General features: G+C 30.5%; 2 protein-coding genes and 1 pseudogene across 2 annotated transcripts; all 3 read right to left on the bottom strand.

Annotated features, from left to right (window-relative positions):
* Window positions 1-221: 221 nt before the first annotated feature.
* LOC113362936 (tubulin gamma-2 chain-like) lies at window positions 222-9,766 on the bottom strand. The gene is made up of 10 exons (XM_026605430.1): window positions 9,645-9,766; window positions 6,653-6,765; window positions 5,809-6,045; window positions 4,346-4,482; window positions 4,085-4,279; window positions 3,399-3,510; window positions 3,186-3,317; window positions 631-813; window positions 372-564; window positions 222-259 (listed from the first exon to the last, which is right to left on the bottom strand). The coding sequence occupies exons 1-10, from the start codon at window positions 9,691-9,693 to the stop codon at window positions 222-224; spliced, it is 1,389 nt and encodes a 462-aa protein (XP_026461215.1). The 5' UTR covers window positions 9,694-9,766.
* Window positions 9,767-11,561: 1,795 nt separating this feature from the next.
* Window positions 11,562-18,651, bottom strand: LOC113362935 (annotated as a pseudogene).
* LOC113362934 (tRNA pseudouridine synthase-like 1) lies at window positions 18,651-23,026 on the bottom strand. Its single transcript, XM_026605429.1, has 5 exons — window positions 22,989-23,026; window positions 22,719-22,869; window positions 21,059-21,165; window positions 20,713-20,953; window positions 18,651-18,911 (listed from the first exon to the last, which is right to left on the bottom strand). Exons 1-5 carry the CDS (start codon window positions 23,024-23,026, stop codon window positions 18,657-18,659), a joined length of 792 nt encoding a protein of 263 aa, XP_026461214.1. The 3' UTR covers window positions 18,651-18,656.
* Window positions 23,027-23,725: the final 699 nt, after the last annotated feature.

Genomic DNA, 23,725 nt, shown 5'->3' with positions numbered 1-23,725 from the left:
AAGAATTTCTGCATCAGCAATCAAACAATGTATTTTTTATGAAAAGAATTTATTATAATAATTAGTATGTATAATAAATATTAACGTGTTAAACAAATCTTATATTTAAGGGTTAACAAATACGTGAAATGTCTTTTAAACATATGATATGGCAACATGAAATTGGACAAATAATATAACATGCAGGTTTAAAACATGGCAAAACGTCATCTAAATATTATTTAACAATTTAAATCATTTTTGGCAGATCTCTTAGACTCTGAAAAGAAAAAAAAATACAAATTACAATAATATTAAAACTTATTATAAAATATAAAGGTAGGGTCTACCTCACTTATTATAAAATATAAAATATAAAGAATGATTCTTACCAGGACACCAAGTCAAATAATCGAGCTTTGTTGCAGCTTGATATTCTTCCACTAATTCCTGGACAACTTGCCGAGAGTCATCCAATTCTTCAAAAGTATCGTTGAACATTGTCATACCCATGCGCCTGAACTGATCTATAAAAGCTTCTCGTTTCCTTAACTTATCAAACTGACTTATGGCACGGTCAAACAACTAAAAGATAAATGAAATTTGTTTGAATAATAATCTTAAAATCAGATTTTTATATATTTTACTTACGGAGCAAATACTGGTATGGTTAGCTAACATCAAACCGCTAACTCTATGTGCTGTCTGGACATATGGAGAAGACTTTGACAAGGCTACTTGGATACTAGAAGGGCCCCAAGGTATCCAGTTTATTAATTTACGTTCTCGGATTCGTTGAAGGCTTTTGTGCACTTGTGTGGGGTCTACCTCACCCTAAAAATAAAATAGTCAATAAAATGAATAAAAATATATATGTACATATATGTACAATTAAATTATTATTATATAATTAAAAATATAAGTTTTTTAACAGTGGTGTATCTAATTATCGAGAGGAAAACTAAATTATTTTTAAATAGATCTTTTATAACCTTTTATAAGTTTTGAGTCCCAATTTAAATTTTCATCAATGGATAAAACTAAAGAAACATAATACATAGTATTTAATATGGAAATGAAAAAAGTAGAAGTTAGAAACTGATTTTTAGTCAATCCATATTGTTTCTTCAGAATTTGTTAACTTTGTTAACAATGTATTTGTTAATCATTTAACTATCATTTCCAATTCAAGTTAAGAAATGTGCAAACCTATTTAGAATTGCTTAGATTGTGATATCTAAAGAAAAATACTAAATTGTAGTTCTATTTTTTTTAATATATCTTGCAAAATAGCATTAATAGTAGTTTCAGTTAAAATGAAAAGTTCAGACAGTCACAACAACACTTTCAGGCGATCAATAGAACTTTCACAAAATCAACAGCATTTTCAGGCAAAATTCATTAGATAATTTACAGCATTTTTCAATAATTCATATTTTCGAACGTTCTACAGGATTTAGACAATCTGCAGATTCATGTTTTCATAGTGGTTTCAGTTAAATTAAAACAGTCAGACAGAAAGACAGTCTACAACACTTTCAGATGATATGCAACGCTTTCACAAAATCTACAGCATTTTCAGACAACATACATCCTTAACAGACAATTTACAGCATTTTTTGACAAATCATAATATTTTCAAACATTCTACAGGATTTGCAGACAGTCTACACCACTTTCAGACATTTTTAGAGAACCTGCAGCATTTTCAGACAATCTGCAGCATTTTCTGCCAATCTACAGCATTTTCAGACAATATACGACATTTTTAGACAAACGACAACACTCACGGACAACCTACAGAATCTTCATACAACCTACAGCATTTTCAGACAATCTACAACATTTTCAGGCAATTTACTACTACATTTTACATAAACTACAGCATTTTCAGACAATCTATGACATTTTCAGACAACCTACAGCTTTTTCAGACAATCTACAACAATTTGTAGACAAACTACAACATTTTCAGACTTTATGTATAACTAAAAACATTATTTATTATTTAAAATCTACAGCATTTTCAGACAATCTATGACATTTTCAGGAAACTACAGCTTTTTCAGAAAAACTACATCAATTTCAGACTTTATATATAACTAACAACATTATTTATTCATCACATTCAGCAAATCTACAACATTTTCAGGCCATCTATGACATTTTCAGGCACCTACAGCTTTTTCAGACAATCTACAACAATTTCAGGCAAACAACAAGATTTTCAGACTTCATGTATAATTAACAACATTATTTATTCATCATATACAGCAAATCTACAACATCTTCAGACAATCTTTGACATTTTCAGGCATTCTACAGCTTTTTCAGACAGTCTACAACAATTTCAGACAAACTACAAAATTTTCACACTTTATGTATAATTAACAACATTATTTATTCATCATATTCAGAAAATCTACAACATTTTCAAGCAACTACAGCTTTTTCAGACAATCTACAGTTTTTTCAGACAATCTACGACAACTTCAGACAAACTACAACATTTTCAGACTTCATGTATAACCAACAACATTATTTATTCATCATATTTAACAAATCTCCAACGTTTTCAGACAATCTACAGCATTTTCAGGCAACTACAGCTTTTTCAGACAATCTACGACAATTTCAGACTAACTACAGCATTTTCAGACAATCTACAACAATTTCAGACAAACTACAGCATTTTAAGACTTCATGTATAACTAACAACATTATTTATTCATTATATTCAGCAAATCTATAACATTTTTAGACAATCTTTGACATTTTCAGGCAACTACAGCTTTCCCAGACAAACTACAACATTTTCATACTTTATGTACAACTAACATTATTTACGTTGTTAGTTTTGTATATTTTTTAATAGTACTTCTGTAAAACTTTCATTTTTATTTATGCCTTACATTATATTTTTGTTGTTTACTTCATAAATTTTAATATTTAATACATTATTATGCTTTGTAGTTTTATCCATTAAGTAAGAACTATACAAACTAGAAATCAAACCGTAAAGAAACCTTATCAAAGTTTTTCAAATAATAATAATCAAAATTAATAGAAGTTTTTTAAACACTACTTTCTTTTCCTTTTTAGTTTTAATAACAATCGCGTAGAATTTATCAAAGTCTTTTAAACACAACTTTGTCTTCCCTTTTAGTTTTAATAAGAAGTAAGTATAATTATGTATCAATTATTACCTGTATAATATTTAAAATGCTAATATAGCATTGTGATGATAGCCGATCAGGGCTTGTAGAAACCATCATGTTTTTAGGCTGCAGCAATCTTCTCATAACATCCAGCACTGTAGTTTTTCTAACATTTACAGTCTAACAAAAAACAAACAAAAAATCAATATTATCATAAACTCATCTTTTGTAACTACAAAAGTGTTAATATTTACTACTCACATCGTTTTCTGTAGACAATGGTGTGTATCCGGTCATTAAGAAATGTAACCGTGGTGTTGGAATCAGAGGCGCAATTAGTCCAATCAGATCATTATTCATGTAGGAAGGATATCTGTAAAATAAACATAATATAATGGTTAGATTTTAGTTTTATTTGTACTTACTAAAAATTTTATGTAGATTTTAATTACTTTTAAGTTAAAAGTGAGGGATTTCAAAATCAAATTAAAGGAATTAAACAAATATATAACAATAATAAATAAAAAAAAAACTAATAATAATAATAAATAAATAAAATAATAATGAAACAAAAAATAATACAAAAATAATTAATAACTTAAAACAAAACAATTACTATAACTTACCCTATGGAAAGTTAATACATAAAAAAATTAATAATGATAATAATAATAAAGATTAGAATACAAAAATATTGGATATATAAAACAGAACTAAATTTAGTTTTTTTAATTACATATAAGTTAAAAATCAAAACAATAAATAAATTTAATAAATGCGTAATAATAATAACTAAAACTAATAATAAGAAATTAATATTATAATGATAATAATAAAAATAATGGATATTTAAAATAATAAAATATGTTTCATGAATAAATTGCATCAGTCTGAATTTGCAAAATTCTATTATATATATTTCTTACCATTACTTATTTATATTTTACCTTAGAGTGGTTGTAGAGACTGACATAATTGTAGAGACTAGAGTATTGATTTGAGTAAACGTAGGATTTTGTATGTGCAATCGATCAGTAGCAATCCGATTCAAAGCAGTGTTGTCCAGCACAACAACACAATCAGCAGAAGACGTGAGACGCTTCAAAGTCAACATGGAATTGTAGGGCTGAACAACGACATCACTAAAATGATAACAGACAAAAATATAATAGAAAGTTAAAATATAATTTTATTTTCATAATATTAACCTCATTTCTTCTTGGTTAGGGAAAACGCTGTAAGTCTGCACAAGTTTTTTTGGAAATCTGTCTGATAATCTTTCAAGAATATAGGAACCCATTCCGGAACCTGTGCCACCAGCAATGGAATGACATAAAACAAAACCCTGAAAAAATAGTGTGTAAAATGTTATTTAATCCAGAATATTTATAATTATCTTTTAAATACATATGTTAGCTGTAAAAATAGAAGAAGTAGGTATTTTTGAAGTAAAACTTCTTTAGGCGCGACTAGAGTGTAAATACGTATAAATGCAACGGAAGTGAGTTATGGCAGATAAGAGTCGAGTGCCAATGATTCGTCATTCACTCTCGATGATATCATTTCTATACGAGTCGATTGTGATTAGTCGTCGTGTATGTGAATAGAGATCTGTCGTTGTATGCGTACCGGAATCAACAAGGAATTTGGCATAGTTAAATAAACATTTTAAAGTTACATCGTAGTAAAATCTTGATTTAATGAAAAATGCCTGAATCAGAAGAATATTTCACCCTGTTCCTTGAAAATAATAAAACAAATTAAACATTTGGGCCGTGTATTAAACTTAAGTTTATTGATTAGAAACTATTTCTATATTACTCGTAGTTTCTATAAATCTTTGAAGTTATTAAAATGGAAAATATTTCTTAGGCAAGACAGATATTACAGCTGTTCAAAGAATGAGATTATATCGCCAGCAAAAAAGTAAATAAGTATAAGCAGTCAATGAATGTATGTTAATTTTAATTACATGAAGTTCTTTAAACACAATTACATGATGAGTGAAGTTGCAAAAACAATATTTGTTTAGACGTTGTTTAACATAATCCACTGTGTGAACAAATATTATAGAATTTATTAATCAGCAATTACTTTATTTCTCTAATGAAGTTTCATTTCTAAATGCTAATTACAATGACAAACCGATCATGTCATATTTGAAGTGTGACTTTAATTACATTATTGTTTTTTAATATTATACATATTTTTAATACTATTATAAATAGATAATTTATAATTCATCATTATATAAATGTGTATAATGGTTGACACTAGTAAATGTGTGCATCACGAGTGTTACCATATTACTAATAAATATTATTCAAAATTGCTATGTGATGTATTTATTTTTACTTAAATGCCATCTTGTACAGTAGCAAATAAGTTTTACTTCAATCGCGTGTGAACCTTACGCGCACTCTTTTTTTGTTTGTTGGATTCTCATTAAAAATATTGTGTGATCTTTTAAATATTGCTAGCAAATTGAATTGTTATTCTATCATCTTATTCCTAATAATCCACTAAGTATTAACCTTTCCCACTCGGATGCCGCCGCTCCGGCGGCAAAAACCATGTAAATTTCGTAATTCGCGAGCGGAAAGGGTTAAAATCAATATACATACTATTAAACAATTATTGTTAAAAATATTTTACTATTATCATTTATTACCTCAAGGCTATCACTCCCATCAGCTTCTCGATCAATAATATCAAACACTTCTTCCTGCAATTTATCACCCTGTTGGTAACCAGAAGCCCAATTATTACCAGCTCCGCCTCCATCTTTGGACAAAAATATATTTTCAGGATTGTATAGCTTAGCATAATCTGAATTCATTATCGAATGGATGACACGGGGCTCCAAGTCCAGCAGCACTGCTCTGGGGATGTAATGGTCATCATCGGCCTGGGATAAGAGAAATATGATAAATGATAGTTTATATTTTATAATAATCATCTTCGGCCTGGGGTAAAGAATATATTTATATATATATATATATTAGGGTGGTCCTTAAAATGGTCATTTTCGAAGTTCCTTGCTCCCAGAGGCTCAAATGGTTCCAAATAGATAAAAAACAATTCTCTTAAAGTTTTAGCTCTTAATATTAACGTTTAGATAGAGCGCAATTCAATCAAATTTTTGTATGGAAATAGCATGGAAAAATTTTCAAATATTTTAAAAATGATTTTTAGATGTAATTTAGCGAACAAATGAATGAATAAAACTCATTCATTTGTTGCTAAGTTATACCTAAAACATTTTTTTTAAATTTTCAAATTTTTTTCCATGCTCTTTCCATACGAAGTTTGATTGAATTGCGCTCTATTTAAACGTTAATATTAAGAGCTAAAACTTTCAGAGAATTTTTTTTATCAATTTGGAACCATTTGAGACCCTGGGAGCAAGGAAATTTGAAAATGACCATTTTAAGGACCACCCTAATATATATATATATATATATATATATAAATAAATATATGATAAACAGAGTAATTTATATTTTAGCACCAACCTGGTAAAAGTATACATCTTTTCTGTCAACTCCGTCTGTGGCAAAACTTTCTAGAACGCCTGAAGGAGATATGCCGTGTTCTAAACATAATCGTTTCCAGAACTCAAAACCAACTAAAATAATAAAGTATTTATTAATAAAATAAATCTAGATAAATTAGTATAGAATAGAACTTTATTAAAACTCAATAAGATCATAATGGAAATTGTATTGTAGAAAAACTCATTAACACGAGATCATAGCTTAGATTTGTAATCAAGAAGTTGTAACTTTTACAAAAGTTTTGTTATAACTTTACTTATGACATGAATAGTTATAATAAATTATATTACTAGACCATAATTGAAATTGTATTAATCATATGAAAGAACATTAACAAAAGATCATTGCTTATATTTGTAATCATTACATGATCCTTTGTTAATGTTTTTCCTATAATTAATACAGTTTCAATTATGGTCTTCTAATAATATAATCTTATATACAAAAACGTTATTTAAAGTGGTGCAAGTGTTACTAGAAACTCAAAATATCAACTTTTTTGAAATCTTAATATGAAAATGCATTTTTTGGCATATTTTTCTCAAACACGGTGCTCTGAAAGATCTCATCTGTATAATTATATACTCATTGGTATTTATAAAACATTTTCTAGGTTATATTATTTTTAATTTATGTTATTTAAATTTAGAGCCAAAATTTGGTATCGATCAAAGGAACATTTTGCCGAATAATATTTTTCCAGTTATAATTTCCCAGAATTTATCGAAGATTAGATAGTAATATATGATAATGGTAATATCCGGTGTTAAAAAGGTCCACCATCGATGTGTCAAAAACCAGTGAAGTTGAGCATTGTTTAACAACAATATTTGAAAGTAGAGGGAAAGAGATGTATAACCAGCTATAACCTTGATTCTTATGCTTTGCTATCGGGAGATAAACGATAATCTTTGAAAATCCATAATAAAAGTATTTTCTTCCGTTGGTAGTTTTTTAGCATTAGCTAAAAATGTAATTATTTTGTAAAATACCTTTAAAATTAAAATAAGACATTAAAACGGTTTGCCACCTGGCCGTTCCAAGTTATTACACCTTTAAGGTAAAAAGGTCTAGATAACAAATTTTTGAAAGACAGCAAAAAAGCACATTTCTATAATGATAAAATAGCTGGCAGTTTTACTGAACGTAGTCAGATAATTGGCTTTATTTTTATCATATAATTAATATTTGCTCAAAGTCAAATTGGACATTTGTGCCCCACCCTGCTCTACATATATACTTTTTATTAAATTTACTTTCATTCATCGAATGTTACTTGAAACTTTTCAAAAAGCAGGTCAAAGAAAAAATACTTCAATTCATTCAAATTTTGTATAAACTCAGTAGTATTATTTACAATTATACACAAAATCCAGAATCCAAAAAGAATCAGGAAAACTTGAAACGTAATCAATAAGTGTATTGACAAAATATAGACAAACTAATGGGGTTTATTGTTTTTATAATAACTCAGAGCTTTCAAACAATACATCCTTATACACTTAAAGTATTAATATTTTTGATTCTCTAGAAATTGTTTATAATATACGTTACTTAGCAAAACAACGCTTGCTGGGTCAGCTAGTTTATTATAAATATTATAAATATTTGTGCCGTGAGTGAAATTATTACAAAACTTTTGTAAAAGTTACAACTTCTCGATTACAAATCTAAGCTATGATACTTTGTTAATGGTTTTTTCTTTGATTAATACAATTTCAATTATGGTCTTATAATTATAATGAATTATATTATTTGAAGACCATTATTGAAATTGTATTAATCATACAAAAACCATTAACAAAGGAGCTTAGATTTGTAATCAAGAAGTTGTAACTTTTACAAAAGTTTTGTAATAATTTCACTTATGGCACGAATATTTATAATAAATTATATTATTAGAGAGAATCATAATTGAAATTGTATTAATAATAAGAAAAACCATTAACAAAGAATCATAGCTTAGATATGTAATCATTACAAATCTAAGCTTTGATTCTTTACACAATTACAAATCTAAGCTATGATCCTTTGTTAAAGGTTTTTCTATGATTAATGCAATAACAATTATCGTCTAATATTATAATACATTATAAATATTCATGCCATAAGTGAAATTATTACAAAACTTTTGTAAAAGTTACTACTTCTCGACTACAAATCTGAGCTATCATCCTTTTTAATTGGTTTTTCTATGATTAATACAATAACAATTATGGTGTAATATTATAATACATTATAAATATTCGTGCTATACGTGAAATTATTACAAATTTTTTGTAAAAGTTACAACTTCTCAATTACAAATCTAAGATATAATCCTTTTTAATAGGTTTTTCCTATGTATAATACAAATTCAATTGTGGTCTTATAATTATAATGAATTATATTATTAGAAGACCATAATTGCAATTGTATTAATAATAATAGGAAGAACCATTAACAAAGGACCATAGCGTAGATTTGTAATCGAGAAGTTGTAACTTTTAGAAAAGTTTTGTAATACTTATAAGACTCAAGTGGTTATTGTTATAAACTTGTGGGGAAAGTAAATATATTATTATAAAAGATATAAAAAGCACAAAAATTGTCAAAAACTTGATGATAAATAGATCAAATTATAATATATTCCTTTCAACGATTCTGTTACTATTACCATTGTTTATTTGTAAACAAATTGATTGATTTATTGTTTATTAGTAAACAAATGGTAATTTGACAGATTTTGGTTATGGTTTTAAAGAATCTTTAAACAAGCCTCAAGCAACATAAAATACATAATTTTACATAGAATTCCATGAATAAATCACATAATTCTTAGAACAACCACAAAACATTCAGGTATTTATCATTTATCACATTTATCATAAATCAATTAGCCTCTGACATCTGATACAAAATCACACAAATGCACAAACATATATAATTATTTGAAAATTATAATTTATACTTTGGTTTCCGCACTGCCCCAACTGCAAAGTTATCATTTCACTCGGCATCTTGCTTTATTTATTTATATTTTATTAACAATTAAAGATAACTTATGCAAAAACAACGACCGTTCATGTTGTTTTGACAGCTTGTGTTTCTTGAGCAGGTTAGCCAACCGTACAAAGATTTCTGAACATAATTTGAATTCTTTTTGAATTTATGTTATGTATTTAGTAATTTAAATTAATTTAAAAATTAATTAGTTAACTAAATAATAATAAAAACAAATAAACAACAAATTTTGAAATTATTGAAGTATAAAAATTTGGCGCAAAAATTTTGTGCAGCCAACATAAAAGTTACAGCTGAAGTTATCGTTGAAATTCAAATTTAAAATATAGAATAAAATGTAATTTAAAAAAAGTAGTTTAAAATGTTATCTTTCTTAAGATAAACTTCCCAATATCTCTTAATTATATCTTATGATCATATGCATTTGAACTTAGAACATACAATACATTTTTATAACTACATGTAGTCCAAATTTAAATGCATTTCCTAGGCCTATAATATTTGTTGAGACTATGATCCCTATTCAAACAAACTATATTCAAAGTTCGTTAAAATCGTCAAAACAAATCGTTTAAACATTGTTTATTTGTTTAAATGAGTTGTTTTAAAGGAGTAAATACACTTTAAGACTCTAGGGTGTATAAACAAAGATTTATTAAATGTAGATTACACTTTCTAAAATCAGAAACATATCTAGGATAGAGTCCATAGATTAGAGAGGCATAAGAAGAGTGAGAAGTAGAAAAGAAGAGTCTCATAATATTTCTTCTGGTATCTTTGTGTCTTTATGATACTCTTTGTCCAGGATAGTCCATATTTAAATGAAGAGTAAGAGGATTGAGAAGTAAAAAACAAGAGTTATCTTTCTTCGGGTATCTTCTTATCTTTATGATCTCTTTGTCCAGGATAGAGTTCATATTTGAAAGAAGAGTAAGAGGAGTAGGAAGTAGAAAACAAGAGTTTCTTTATCTTTCTTCAGGCATCTTCTTATCTTTATGATCTATTTGTCCAGGATAGAGTTCATATTTTAAAGAAGAGTAAGAGAAAAAAACAAGAGTAGAAAACAAGAGTTTCTTTATCTTTCTTCGGGTATCTGCTCGTCTTTATGATACTCTTCATCTAAGATAGAGTCCATAAATAAAAGAAGAGTAAGAGGAGTAAAAAGTAGAGAACAAGAGCTTCTTATTCTTCTTCGGGTATCTTCTTGTCTTAGTCCAGGATAGAGGTTATATTTAGAAGAATAGTAAAAGGAGTAGGAAGTAGAAAACAAGAATTTCTTTGTTGTCGGGCATCTCCATGTCTCTATGATACTCTTTGTCCAGGAATATAGAGTCCTAAATGTCCTAGTGATGTCCATACCAATAGAATATGGTATATGGAAGTGTAAAAATGGCATAACACAATAATTACGAAGAACTCCCAATCTTCACAAAGTGACAAACTTCTTCTACAAAATAAAATAAATATATGTTGAATATGACCAAATTACTTAAAAAAAATATTTTATTATTAATATTTCATGGCATCAACTAGTGCCATGCTCAGTTAAAAAAAATCTAATTAATCCTCTACAATTAATTATTATGTATAATACAACACACAATGGAAAATACATATTGCAAATGGGTCCGAATGTTAATTTGTGTTCATTTGATTAAAATCTTTCCTATTTACTTACCAGAGTCTCTACATAATGCTTTTTTATTTCCTTTCTGTAAAATTATATATCAATTCTTGCTCTCGTTTCATGAACGAAAAATATCCATTATCTAATAACTTATTTTATTTATTTAGTTTAAATATTTTTTTTTCCTTTAGGTAATTAATAATTGCAAATTATTTCTACTAAATCACTAATATTTGTATTCAAAAAAAAATACACAAAATACATTTATATTGTTCCACAATTAGTTAAAGCATTTCTATATTGTCTAAAGACACATTTCATTTCCAACACTAATATATACACAGTTATTAATAAAAATAATGTTTCTTTATAATAATTAACCTCTTGTATCAATTTCCATCTTGCAGTTTCAGTGCTGTGACACACTTTGATATATATGGCATCGTATTAGCCTTTGATTGCACCCCCATTCTAAATAACGTTTGCAAAATCAGCAAACTATGCTCTTGTAAACATATTATATAATCCTGAATCCTTTCCAAGCTGCTGGTTCTGATATCAGGATCACTAGACTTTAAACTTGTCATTAAAGATGTGAAACATATATTTGTGCAGGGTAGACTCTGCGGTGAATATTTTAGATGTCTCAACAATAAGGTGTGGCTTAAGTTACGTACATTTTGGCTTGTAGAATTTATTAATGCACAAATAGGCTCTATTATTTTGATTAATAATTCAGGTTTTTTGTTTGTTATGTGATCTAGTTCCTGCAAAGCTGCTATCACTTCATCAACTTGCACTTTTGATAAAGAGTTTGCTAAAGTGTTGAATTGTATCGGACAAGGTTCTGCTTGTACAGGTAAAATGTTCATAGTGACCATTCCCATCTCCAAACACATTTCTTCGATGTTGTTTTTATGCGCTTTGTGCTGGTGTAAAAGGCTGACACCGTTTGCAATGTTCTTTAAATTTTGTAAGTGTGGTAAAGTTATGTGTAAATCTTGTAGAGTACTGGAATGTGTTTTTATATAACCCAAAGCACGTTTTGGACAATAGTTTATATAATTTTGTAACAAATTAAAGAATCTAACAGCTAAGTTTGTTAAATCTTTGATAAAACTTATGTGTCTTCTAAACAAGTTGATGTACAATGAAATTATGATTTCTAAATCTTTTTGATGCTCTTTTCTAAACAACATTGGTGTCAACAATTCCAAAATACCTATAATGTGATTAAACAAAGCTAAATGATACCTGCTTCTAAATTGTGCAAACTCCAAATGTATCCTGCCTTGCAACGAGCTAGCAATCATCGACAGGTGTCTCAAAACAATATTTGGATGCACTGCTGATACTTTTCTGGCCAGCATATCTAAGTCCTGAGACTTTCGATGCCAATCTTTGAGTAAAGGGGTTGATGATAAAGCTGTGAATATAGATTGGCACATTGTATCAATTTTACAACTCGTTACAGAATGTTTAACATCAGTATTGTTCACCACAAAGTTCAAACCAGGTTGGTACAAAACTATAACAGGCATTATCATGTACAATTGGATCAGAAATTGTGCAACAACCCTACGCCTTTCAATTTCTATGTCTTTACGTATCAGCTGCATATACAAATACTGCACAATAACTTTGACAATATGCTGATCGTTCCTCATACAATGCAAAAGCAAAGGCAGCCTCAAATCAATTCTTTTGATCACATCATCTTTGGTGCCTGTTTTGTAAAAACACAAAGCTTCAAGCAAAGCATAATCCAAGACTGTCAGAATTTTGTGTATTGACAATTCCAAAACATCTTCTGTAGGATTACGTTTGGAAATAACTTTGTCACGGCCTTGCCAAAGTTTTGGGTTTGATATTAAAGTCATTAGGAAGTCTAAAACTGCTGAAGAGTCGTAATCTAAATATGTTTTTGATAATAGGAAATTCACGCAATGTGCTAATGTTGACCAATTGGCCTGGTGCGTTAATAAAGTAAGTAAATACGGTCTGAAGCCCTTTTTATCAGCTTTGCTGCTAAACAACAAGTCCATTTGCACTTTAGAGTTGGAATTAACCATGTTAGGTTCGATTGCAGCAACCCAATCGATCAACATGCCGTTCTTTTGACTGCGTTCAATCTGCGTTTTGAAGTCACTTTGGGCATCCAAGTCACTATCATCTTCCAATAACCAGGAACAAATACAATCGACGATTTGTGAATCTTGTACATCGTTGTTTGCCTTATTTAAAACTAAATCTTTAATGTAAGACTCTAAATTTTCGATAGGGGTTGTTTTTAAATTTGTTATTGTGTTGATACCACTTTTCGGCGCATCATTTTGTAAAATGGTGTTTCTTAACAACCGATACAACACTTCGCTGGTGTCAAACATCACGTTCGTTTTAATAATGGCTTTATGAAAAATACAGAATAGCAAGTCTTTAACGAACTCCGAGCTGTTGGATAGTAATAAATGAAACAACGATAACAACAACGGCGATTTTACAACAAACAAACTCAGCAATCTATCATCATCCAAGTCTTTTATAAATTTCAAAACCTGAAACAAAACAGAATTGGATCTTAAAGTCTTTTCCTTCTGTTCCACGGCTATTTTCCTCAAAATCCAACTCGTGTATTCTGTAGAACTATTTGGTTGTTCAAACAACATTTCGTTGAGAACAGAACGCAAAGATCTTTGTTGCATTTTTGGTTTGCAGAAGACAGGATTTTTATGTATATAAGATGTAATGTCAATGTCTTGGAGACGTTTTAATAAAATTATGGGATACTTCTCTTCTTTAATGTTGCAGACTCGGAGGAAAACTTTGCCATCAGCTACTCCTCTCATGTGTTGGACAGCTATGCACATGCCGATGAAGGGCTTACCGTTTTCCATAATCTGGAAGAGAATAATATCACAAAAAATAATTATAAAGCTAGTTGTAAGTAGCATTTTGCCTTAAGGCGAGTTGGATAAACTTCCCGACACATATTGAGAGCTAAAACGTGGACGAAATTTTACACTTTTTACGCTTTTATGCTAATTACGAAAAAACGGCTTGGCAGATCTTCGCGCAAACTGATAAACGTCAGTCCTTACCAAATTACATCAAATTCTTATCTTCGATAAATTCTTATTAGCGCGATTCTCAACTGATATCTTTCGCTTAGATTTTCAAAATCGGCGAAAAATTTTCGCCTAAAATGTTGCATTTATCTGCTAATTATAGAGAAACGTCTTTGCTGACCTTCGCGCAAAACAAATCAACATAAGTCCTGACCACGTACAAAAGATCAAATTTTATCATACACATTTATCAATTTTGGAATTACTGGAAACATTGACAAACTACAAAATAGACAGTAAATTTTCTGCTGAAAAAAGGGCAGTTAATAAAAAAAAACTCGATCTTTAATAACAATAAAAAATTTAAATTTAATAATAAAAAAAGACTCTTTTCCTACCTGTCCAGCACAAGCTGCCTGTTCGCTAGCCGCCCAATTATCGAGCACCTTCAAACATTTGCCCATGGACTGCAACGAGTAACCAAATGATTGCATAAACATCAACAGCTGAACTGGTCTGATAGATCTAAGACTTGCATCAACCAATCTCTGGACAGGTGATTGAACCATCCTCAAAAGAATCCAATCAGGATAGAGAGAAGTCTCTTTTATTTCATTGGTTGTTGCATCATAGGTAAAACCTGGACAATGTTTAACAGATATAAGAAAATAAAATTAATATATTGTATGTGATTTATCTCCTACCTCTGGGTACTAGTTTAAGGTCTGCAGGAAACCAAGCATCGAGCAGCATCTCATTAAGACTCCTATCACCTCCATCGTACGTCAGCAGCAAAATCATGGCATGAACAACATTCAAAACCATAAAACACTCCTCACCTGTACTCCATTTAATCAAATACACGTCCTGAGCATCCTGAGGAAACACATTAGTCTCATCTCCTCGCGGGATTTTTACTCTGTTCAAATAGCTACAGTACAAAGTGAGCAGAGATGTCTTTGCTTCTTCATTTAGTTCCCTGTTGGTCATGATGGCATTCATTAAGATTACTCTTTCGACTACCAGCTGGGCCAAGTCAAGGACCAGCTCTGACATTTCTTCTTCAGAGCAAGTCGTGGTGTGTTGAGCTAAGAAACGGAGATAATGGACAATGTTTTCAGGCATCATGTCGATTTGGCAGGCTGCTCTGAGAGCCGTTATTACCTGGAAGAAGATAACACAATGATAATAGCTGACACATATGAGTTATGTTTTATTTATTACCTGCATCCGAATATGTTCAAAATGAGGCACCATTGGCAGCTGCTTGATCAGCCATCCACTTCCTCTTGCCTCTTCTGTGCTAACACAACTCAAAGCATCTTAAGTCCCTTAACCGATTGCATCCTGGATGACTTTTGAGGAGAAGCAAGTCTTCTCAAGAAATAATCCAACACCTCACAAGCAGTCTGCGGTGAACACTCCGGATTGGTCACCAGTTCTTGTAAGTGGTGAAGTAATTGAATATGTTTATCCTGGTTTCCTCCTGCAGGACTCAACAAGAACTCACACAAACACTGGACTGGTAATAAAGAAACACTTTCTGAGTTTTCAACTAATTCTGCAAGCCAGGGCATGCTTTGGGAGTTTCCTTGGCGTTGGATGATGTCCATTAGAAAATCAGGTTCTCTGGACCGACAGAATAAGTGACCAAGGTTATGGGTTTTGTTCAAAAGTGCTAAGTTCTCCAGGACGTTTGATGTTGGTTTTCTTGGAGGACCTGTAGGGTCATAACGCATCAATTGGTTTACCAAAAGACTCGTTTCTTCTGTTATTTTCATTTGGGTAGTAGCAGCAGCTAAATGAGTTTCTAGTTCTATTATTTCCTGTTTTTCTAATCGCTCGATCTCGCGTTCCTCAGGAAAGTTTTGGCCGCACAAAGATGTTGGCGGAGGATACACGAATTGGTTCGTGATACACATTTCCATTAAAGTCCTTAAAATAGGATATTGTTCCCAACAAACGACTCCTATAGACATTGGATTGTGAGCTGCTAAAATTAAAACAATACCCCAAGCTTTCCAATAAGGCACCGTCACAGCTAATGTGGGAGGTGAATAGCCGTAAGGCAAAGTTATGTTGTCTGGGTAATGATACTGTGTCAGTCTAAACAAGTTGTCTATTATTTCAACTTTATCAAAGTGCATTAAAGGTAAATAATCTTGCGTCAGGTCCCCCGAACGTTTAACCATCTGTTCACAGATTTCCAAAGCATCCATTGGAGGCATTGGACAAGATTTCTGTTGCCCAATCTTACACAACCTCAACAAAGTGTTCTGGTGTACACGAACTTCCCCAACCAACTTAAAAAACAAACCGCGTTCAGACTCCGGAGGCCAAGTATCAATTTTAACATAAGGCTCATAATTGTTTTCTAAAAACAACAATTTTCGTATGTGCCCTAAATATTCTGGTGTAGGCGGTTTATACAAACCAGGAACTACTTTCTCCATCCAACGTATTGCCTCAAATTGGATCCTTGACACTTGCAATTGATACGATTGCAAAACATTCAAGTCTTTTTTATCTCCACGAGAGCAAGAACTGGAAGCTTCTTTTACTTGTGGTGAGATTCCTAAAAGCATGCAGAGACAGAATAAGTCTGAGATGGATGAGAGTACTCGATCACGAGCATCAAAGTTTTCCACATTGGTGTTGAAAGCTCTGTCTTTGGAAACAAGAGTGAAACAAAATAGGTATAAGTTGACGTCGTATCTTAAAGCGCGGACGAGTTCTCGCAGAAATAATCTCAAAGCACGCAAACAGTCGTCACGATTTAATAAGTATTCTTTGTAGATTTCTGCTAAAGCAACAGGGGCTTTGTCTGGTTGCTCTTGGAACATCAAAACAACCATAGAGATGTTGTTCGGGTTTCTAGCGTTTGAGAACTCGTTGAATATTGTATGCTTCATTAACAAATTCATAATTTCAACGTTTTCTTTAACAATAGCTTTTAAACAACTTAGATAGCTGTTGCACAACGGTTTTGTTTTAAGTCTAATCTTGACATACTGTATGACAACTTCTATATCTTTCTGTGTCTTTGTTCCAAAATTATAGCATAAATAAGCCAGCAACTCCTGAGCTGGCTTCATCAATTTAGCATTGTGCAACCAAACTTCCAATCTGGACACTGCTAATAATCTGATCTCGACCAAACCACAAGCAGCTGACATCAACTTTAATGTATTCTTAGTAACAAAATCGGTTGGAGACGTTCTTTTATTTATAGAATCTTTAAGCATCTCAACCATGTATGTCTCAATACCATCACAATTGGCGTATCTCTTCATTATCCTTGCCTCGATGTCTTGGCTTTGTTTTAAAGGCATCGGTGAGTTCTCACTTGATTCGTCGTCGGACATTGTTAAAGGTGAGCTTACGCCTGATACAACTAAACCGCTTTTAGTAACCTCTGTTGCTTCATTTTGCAACAAATGTTGAGCTGGTATGATGGTATTAAAAGCTGTAAGCACATTTCCGACAAACAATTTGCAATCGTCGTGATCCACCCAAGCTCTTTCATTTAAAGCATCTTCCACGTAACACTTAACAAAATTAATAGACCAGTCTTTTTTGTCTTGATATGCCCGAGCTAATAAGTTGGCAGCTAAAACTGGTACTTGTAAGTTTGTCCTGGTTTTGATATTGGTATTTGATTCACGTTTCAACAAACTGCACAAGGCTGATGTAATTGTGCTATTTAGGAATATTTTAGGTCTCAATTTACCTAAATAGCATAACCCGAAGTACAAAACCGAATCAAACTTCCACCTGGGACTTTTCATTAATTTTAAAGCCCCACAAATGGTATTAACAACAGTCTCAGTTTGATTATCATCGTGAGCTTGTAGAACTAAAATTACTAATTCAGGAGCTTCAAATTCAGCCGTATGAGCCTCCCAGGGTTCTACAACAGGCGCAGTGACAGTTGAAGCACTTTGAGGTAAAGGTCTTGTTAGAGCAGTTACTAATTTTGGTTTTTTGGAAGGCACCGCACTAGCGCTCGACGTAGGGGCTTCACGTTTGCTAGCAATTAGGGAAGAGACTTTACTAGAGCTTGAGGAGTCCCATTGGGGTTTGGAAATCGGCATTGAGGTATTGCGTTTGTCTGAAATATCTTTGGAAGAGCTCGACGACTGTTTGGAACCCAAGGCAAACAAATCTCCTGCATGGTGGGATAGTTTAGATTTGCCCGAACGTTGGGAAGGGTTTAATTTACGATCCATTTTTAACAATTATCTTTAACTAATTTAATTTTATCAACTTAATATTTAATGTGCCGCAAGTTCGCTGTATCATAAATTTCTTTTGAATTTTGATGCTTTTCTATATAATCAAGAGGTAACATCAAATCTTCATCACGATACTCAACATCACATAAGTACAAACCATGAGGTGGCATCGATCTTACACTGGTACACCAGGAATGTGGTGAGGGAACTTGAAGCATCGTAATAACATCTTGCTCAGTTATTCTGTGCTGTGCGACTGCTAACAAGACTCCTACCATGCGTCTCACCTAAAGAGAAAGAAATATACAACATATTAACTAGTTGTAAGTACCATTTTACCTTAAGGAAATTAGCATTTATTTTCCTATATGTATACATAATCAACTCAATCAATAAGAATTGAATTTCATCTATTTAAGCAATGTTAGAAAGTTTAGAGTTAGAAAATAAACTTTTCTCCAATTGATGTATTTCAAACGTATCTGTAGATTTTTTGGTATTTTGTAAGTAGCTACTGATTATAGTTGACGATCACACTTAAATAAAATACATTTTTAGAACAATAAATGGATGAAATCAAATATGTTAAACCAAATATTCTGAAGAGGTAGTCTTAAATGTAATTTATTTAAGTGTGAATGTCAACTATAATCAGTAGCGACCACAATACAATACCAAATAACATACATATGCTTCGGCTTAGAATCGCGTAAGCGCGCAGCAAAATTCGAAGGTCTATAATATTTTATTATGTTTTCTTGGACTATGAAATCTATCTTTATATAAAGTTTCATCAAGACCATAAAAAAACTCCAACATTTCATCCAACAGTCCTGCCAATCTTTACCAGAAACGCGAATCGCAACCAACATCTTTCGAACTTTGAGTTTTAATATTGTTTCAAAATTGTGCACTAAAACGTGGGCAAAATGTTTTATACTTTTTTTGCTAAATACATAGAAACCTCTCGCCAGATCGGCACGCAAAACTAGTCCTTGTAGAGATACATCGAATGGCTTTTAAATTTTTAAAATCGGTCCAGCCGTTTTTGAGAAAACGCCGATAAGTCAAAATCGGCTCACATACACACACATACTTTTCCAATTTTGGTCTCATTTGATTGAGAAAATAAACTAGTAGTGCATGGCATCGTGCCTTAAGGCAAATTGCTAGAACTTCCCGTAACAAAAACTACATTTTTTAACAAATCTTTGAAAAAAATTCAAAACTGTGCAAAAATCAAATTTTTGACAATTTTGAAATTTTTTGAACAATTTGTTTTTTTTATATCTTGAACTTTTTTGAAAACTTAGAACTTTTTTCTAAAACAACATAAACAACGCGCAGCATAGCTGTTTTAGAGTTAAAATATCGAAGCGCGTAAGCGCCGCGTCGTAGTCTAACGTGTAAACATTGGTACAGAACCCATGTAAATGTACTTATAATTATGATCTCTATAAAATATCATATATAATATGAAGAGCATATGTCTAATGATTAATTTTGACCGCAAAAAGGCATTATATTTTACTTTTTATTGGATCTCCTGAAGCCCTAGACCTGCCTTCTCAAAAATCACCAGCTGTTCATTTCGTCAATTCAAGTAAAATGTTTTTCGAATCATTCAAATCGGTCGCTTCGTTCTTTCAAAAACTCGATTTCTATTTTCTGCACTCTTTGCTTCGTATCTCCAAAACGGCTGGACCTGCCTTCGCCAAAAACTAATCAGCGCATCTCTCTATCAATAGGAATCCAATGTTTTTTGAACCATTCAAATCGGTTGATCCGTGCGCCCGAAAACTTGGACGAAAAGTTGTATCCATACATACATACATACATACATACACACACGCACATCCATTTTTTCTAAGGTATGCCAAAACGTTCAGAAACCCCTGAAACGTGAAGATATGCAAAAACTTTCAATTTCGGTAATAAAAGTTAATAAAAGCACCAAACCGGATTTTTTTGCGAAAACAAACTTCTCCATCAGGAAGTAGGTATTATATCTATCTATTGCTATCTATCTATTGCAGATAGATATTATATCTATCTATTGCTAAATCTATTTTTATCTTTTTCCATTACCTGTCGATATAAAAATGACTTTCCCTTAAACTTTATATCCCAGTAGTCAAAATAATTGGAAGCGTTATTGAAAGGCAAACTGGTGCTAGTTGATTTCTCTATTGAGACTTCATGTATGTATCTCAATGTGTGCACTGGAGGAGATCCTTTTGACAATGTTGTCATGAAAGTTCTAAAATCATGATAGCCTTCTAATAATTTGGCTGCTTTGCGGAAGGCTTCTACATCAAACTTGGGATTCCTAAAGAGTAAAGGATAATTAATAATTAGTATATATTAATATGTTGTATCATTCTATTTTTTATTCTATTTATTATACTGTTGTATTATTCTATTTATTACTTACGGAATAAATATACATCTATTCTGTTCTTCGATGGGTGTTTCAACAAAATATTGCAAAATAGTAGGTCGATAGTTATTTAATGAATATTCTTGTTTTAGTATAGCCATCTGAAATTAAAATAATCTCACAATTATAAATCAAGATCTCCAATTGAAAAATTTACATATTATTAAAAACTAAAGTCAAGCCTTTTGATTTTTTGTTTCTCTCGATTTAATTTTACAAAATAAATTTTAAGTTTTGTAGTTATTTTTTGGTTATTAATTTTTGAAATTTAGTCTTAACCACTGTATTAATCTAATAATAAAAACACCAACAACTCTCTAGATATCTTACAACGTTCTAGTATTCAGTTTAAACAAATGTGTTTATTATCAATTAATTATCATACCTGTAGACGTAAGTCCTGCTCAGCGCATTAAATCTACAATGAAAAGTTGGTGGCACTAATCTTGTTCTAATAGCTCGTATCAGATCGTTCTCTTTACGAAAAAAAGAGTTCAGGCAAACAGTAATGTAATGACAATTGTAAATTTTTGGTAGATCAAAGTGGCAAGTTGTATTCAGAGCATGAACACCTGTATCAGTCCTGGAAGTAGAAAAAACTTATTAATAATAATGAATATGTACAGTAATAACAGCATTAATTCATATTACGGATTAATATATTAAATACTTTTGCATTGCAGCTTATGTAAATTTTTTTTTGCATTGTTAAATAATATAGTAAAGTAAACCAAAATGCGACATGAATAAGTTTAAAAATATGATGTGTATGCAGTGTTGGACTTATTGCATTATTTATTAACTGAATTATATAATTTCATCTGCCTTACATATACTGTTGACTGTATCTTATATTATTTTAATTTCTGGAACATCTCAGATGCTTTTAGCAATAATAATGTAGACATTACATTTTTCTTGTATATTACATTCTAATATTATCTAGGCTCATAAGTTCAGCTAAATTCAAATTTCAAGTAAATTTCTAGCAGATGACAGTTCAAATGTTTTCAATGTTAAACAATGATAAGTGATTTTTTGTAATTTTTTGCCATTTATTTCTACAATATTACTATAGTTTTATTGTTCATTAAATCTTAAAAATTTCCTTTGACAAACTAAAAAGAATTTTCAAAATCCAAATAACCTTGTAGTATCAAATCATACACAAGTACCAAAGAATTTTATATTTAAGATAGATAATATTATAGATATATTATACATGATGCAGGAATTCTTTTATACGGATAGCAACTTATGTATATATACAAAATGTCTAATGGCAGGATTGATTGTAACCGTCTTAATTCTAGAAAACTTGTGGCAATTGTGTTATTTTGTTGACTAGAGATGTTATTTATGGTATCAATAAAGATCAAACACAATAACCAAAATGGTCATACTTTGATCAAAGCTCTATGCATTACTTTAATGCAAAAATTTATTGAACTGCAAGAGATAGATATTTTAGTTTATGATTACAATCAATTACGTTGCCCCATTCAAATAAAATTCCTGGACATTCTGTATATTCAAATACTAAAGACAAAATTTACTTCTATAAATTGATACAATATCATACTCTTTAGAAATCTGCTGAAATTGAATGGGAGATATTAACCATGACACAAAATATCATAAGTTGAAATTATACCCATCGTAGAATCTCATAGTACCTGCTGGAAATGGAGACTGCAGGTGGATCATGATTATTAAACCGTCCCAATGCAAGTTCAATAACTCCTTGAACAGTACTTTGATCAACTACATATGTATCAGACTTAGGCACATTCTTTTGAACACCTCTGCAAATAGAAACAACATATAAGGGATGACTTATAGGTTAGGTTTTCAATAAACAGATTATTAAAATAAATAATACAATATATAATGTATTAATCAATATTAGTTCAACCTGAAATACGTTCCTATATACGAGTAATTTAATAAATATCTGTGCATATTATGTTTTATATATTATTACTAATTTTTTAAGGAGTATAAAATATAACCCTGTACAATGGTTGCATGTATACACAAAAAAAGAAAATTGTTGTAGGTATAATAGATACACAAACGTACCTTAGATTTTATTAGTTTTTAATTAATTTTAGACTCAATTTAAGGTTTTAAAAGTTATTGACATAGATTTTTAATAATATTTATTTTTAATAAATATTTTGTAGTTGTCATTATTTTTATAAGTTGGTCGCCATGTTGGCGATCTTTCAAATAAAAATTTTAATTGTTTCTGCGGTATTTTTTTAATTAAAGGATAAAAAACACGATTTTATATTTTTAATGGGTAATTAAAATATATACAAAGGTATATATTCATGTGTGATATTTATTTTTGAATCATGTATAAAAATTAAAGTATGCTTCTACACATTTACATTTGTTAACATTGCCTAATTAATGTTTATTATTTATAAAAATTAATCAAATTGTTTTTCTCATTCTAATTAGTACTAGAATTTGATTTAGTAATTATATTACATGAAACATTATGCAAATATATATTTATTTTAAAAACACCGCCATTTTTTCTGTTATGAAGTTAGCTGCATATTTGCTGCAAACACATTTAAATTTAAATAATGTTTTAATTAGTATTAAACATTTCATAAATTAGTTGATAATTTTGAATAAGCATATATA

Source organism: Ctenocephalides felis, unplaced genomic scaffold (genome assembly GCF_003426905.1).
Source record: "Ctenocephalides felis isolate EL2017-DRISC unplaced genomic scaffold, ASM342690v1 CF-g0.4_SCAFFOLD_00845, whole genome shotgun sequence".
In the NCBI taxonomy this organism is placed as follows: domain Eukaryota; kingdom Metazoa; phylum Arthropoda; class Insecta; order Siphonaptera; family Pulicidae; genus Ctenocephalides; species Ctenocephalides felis.
This window is presented reverse-complemented; position numbering and strand designations above follow the sequence as displayed.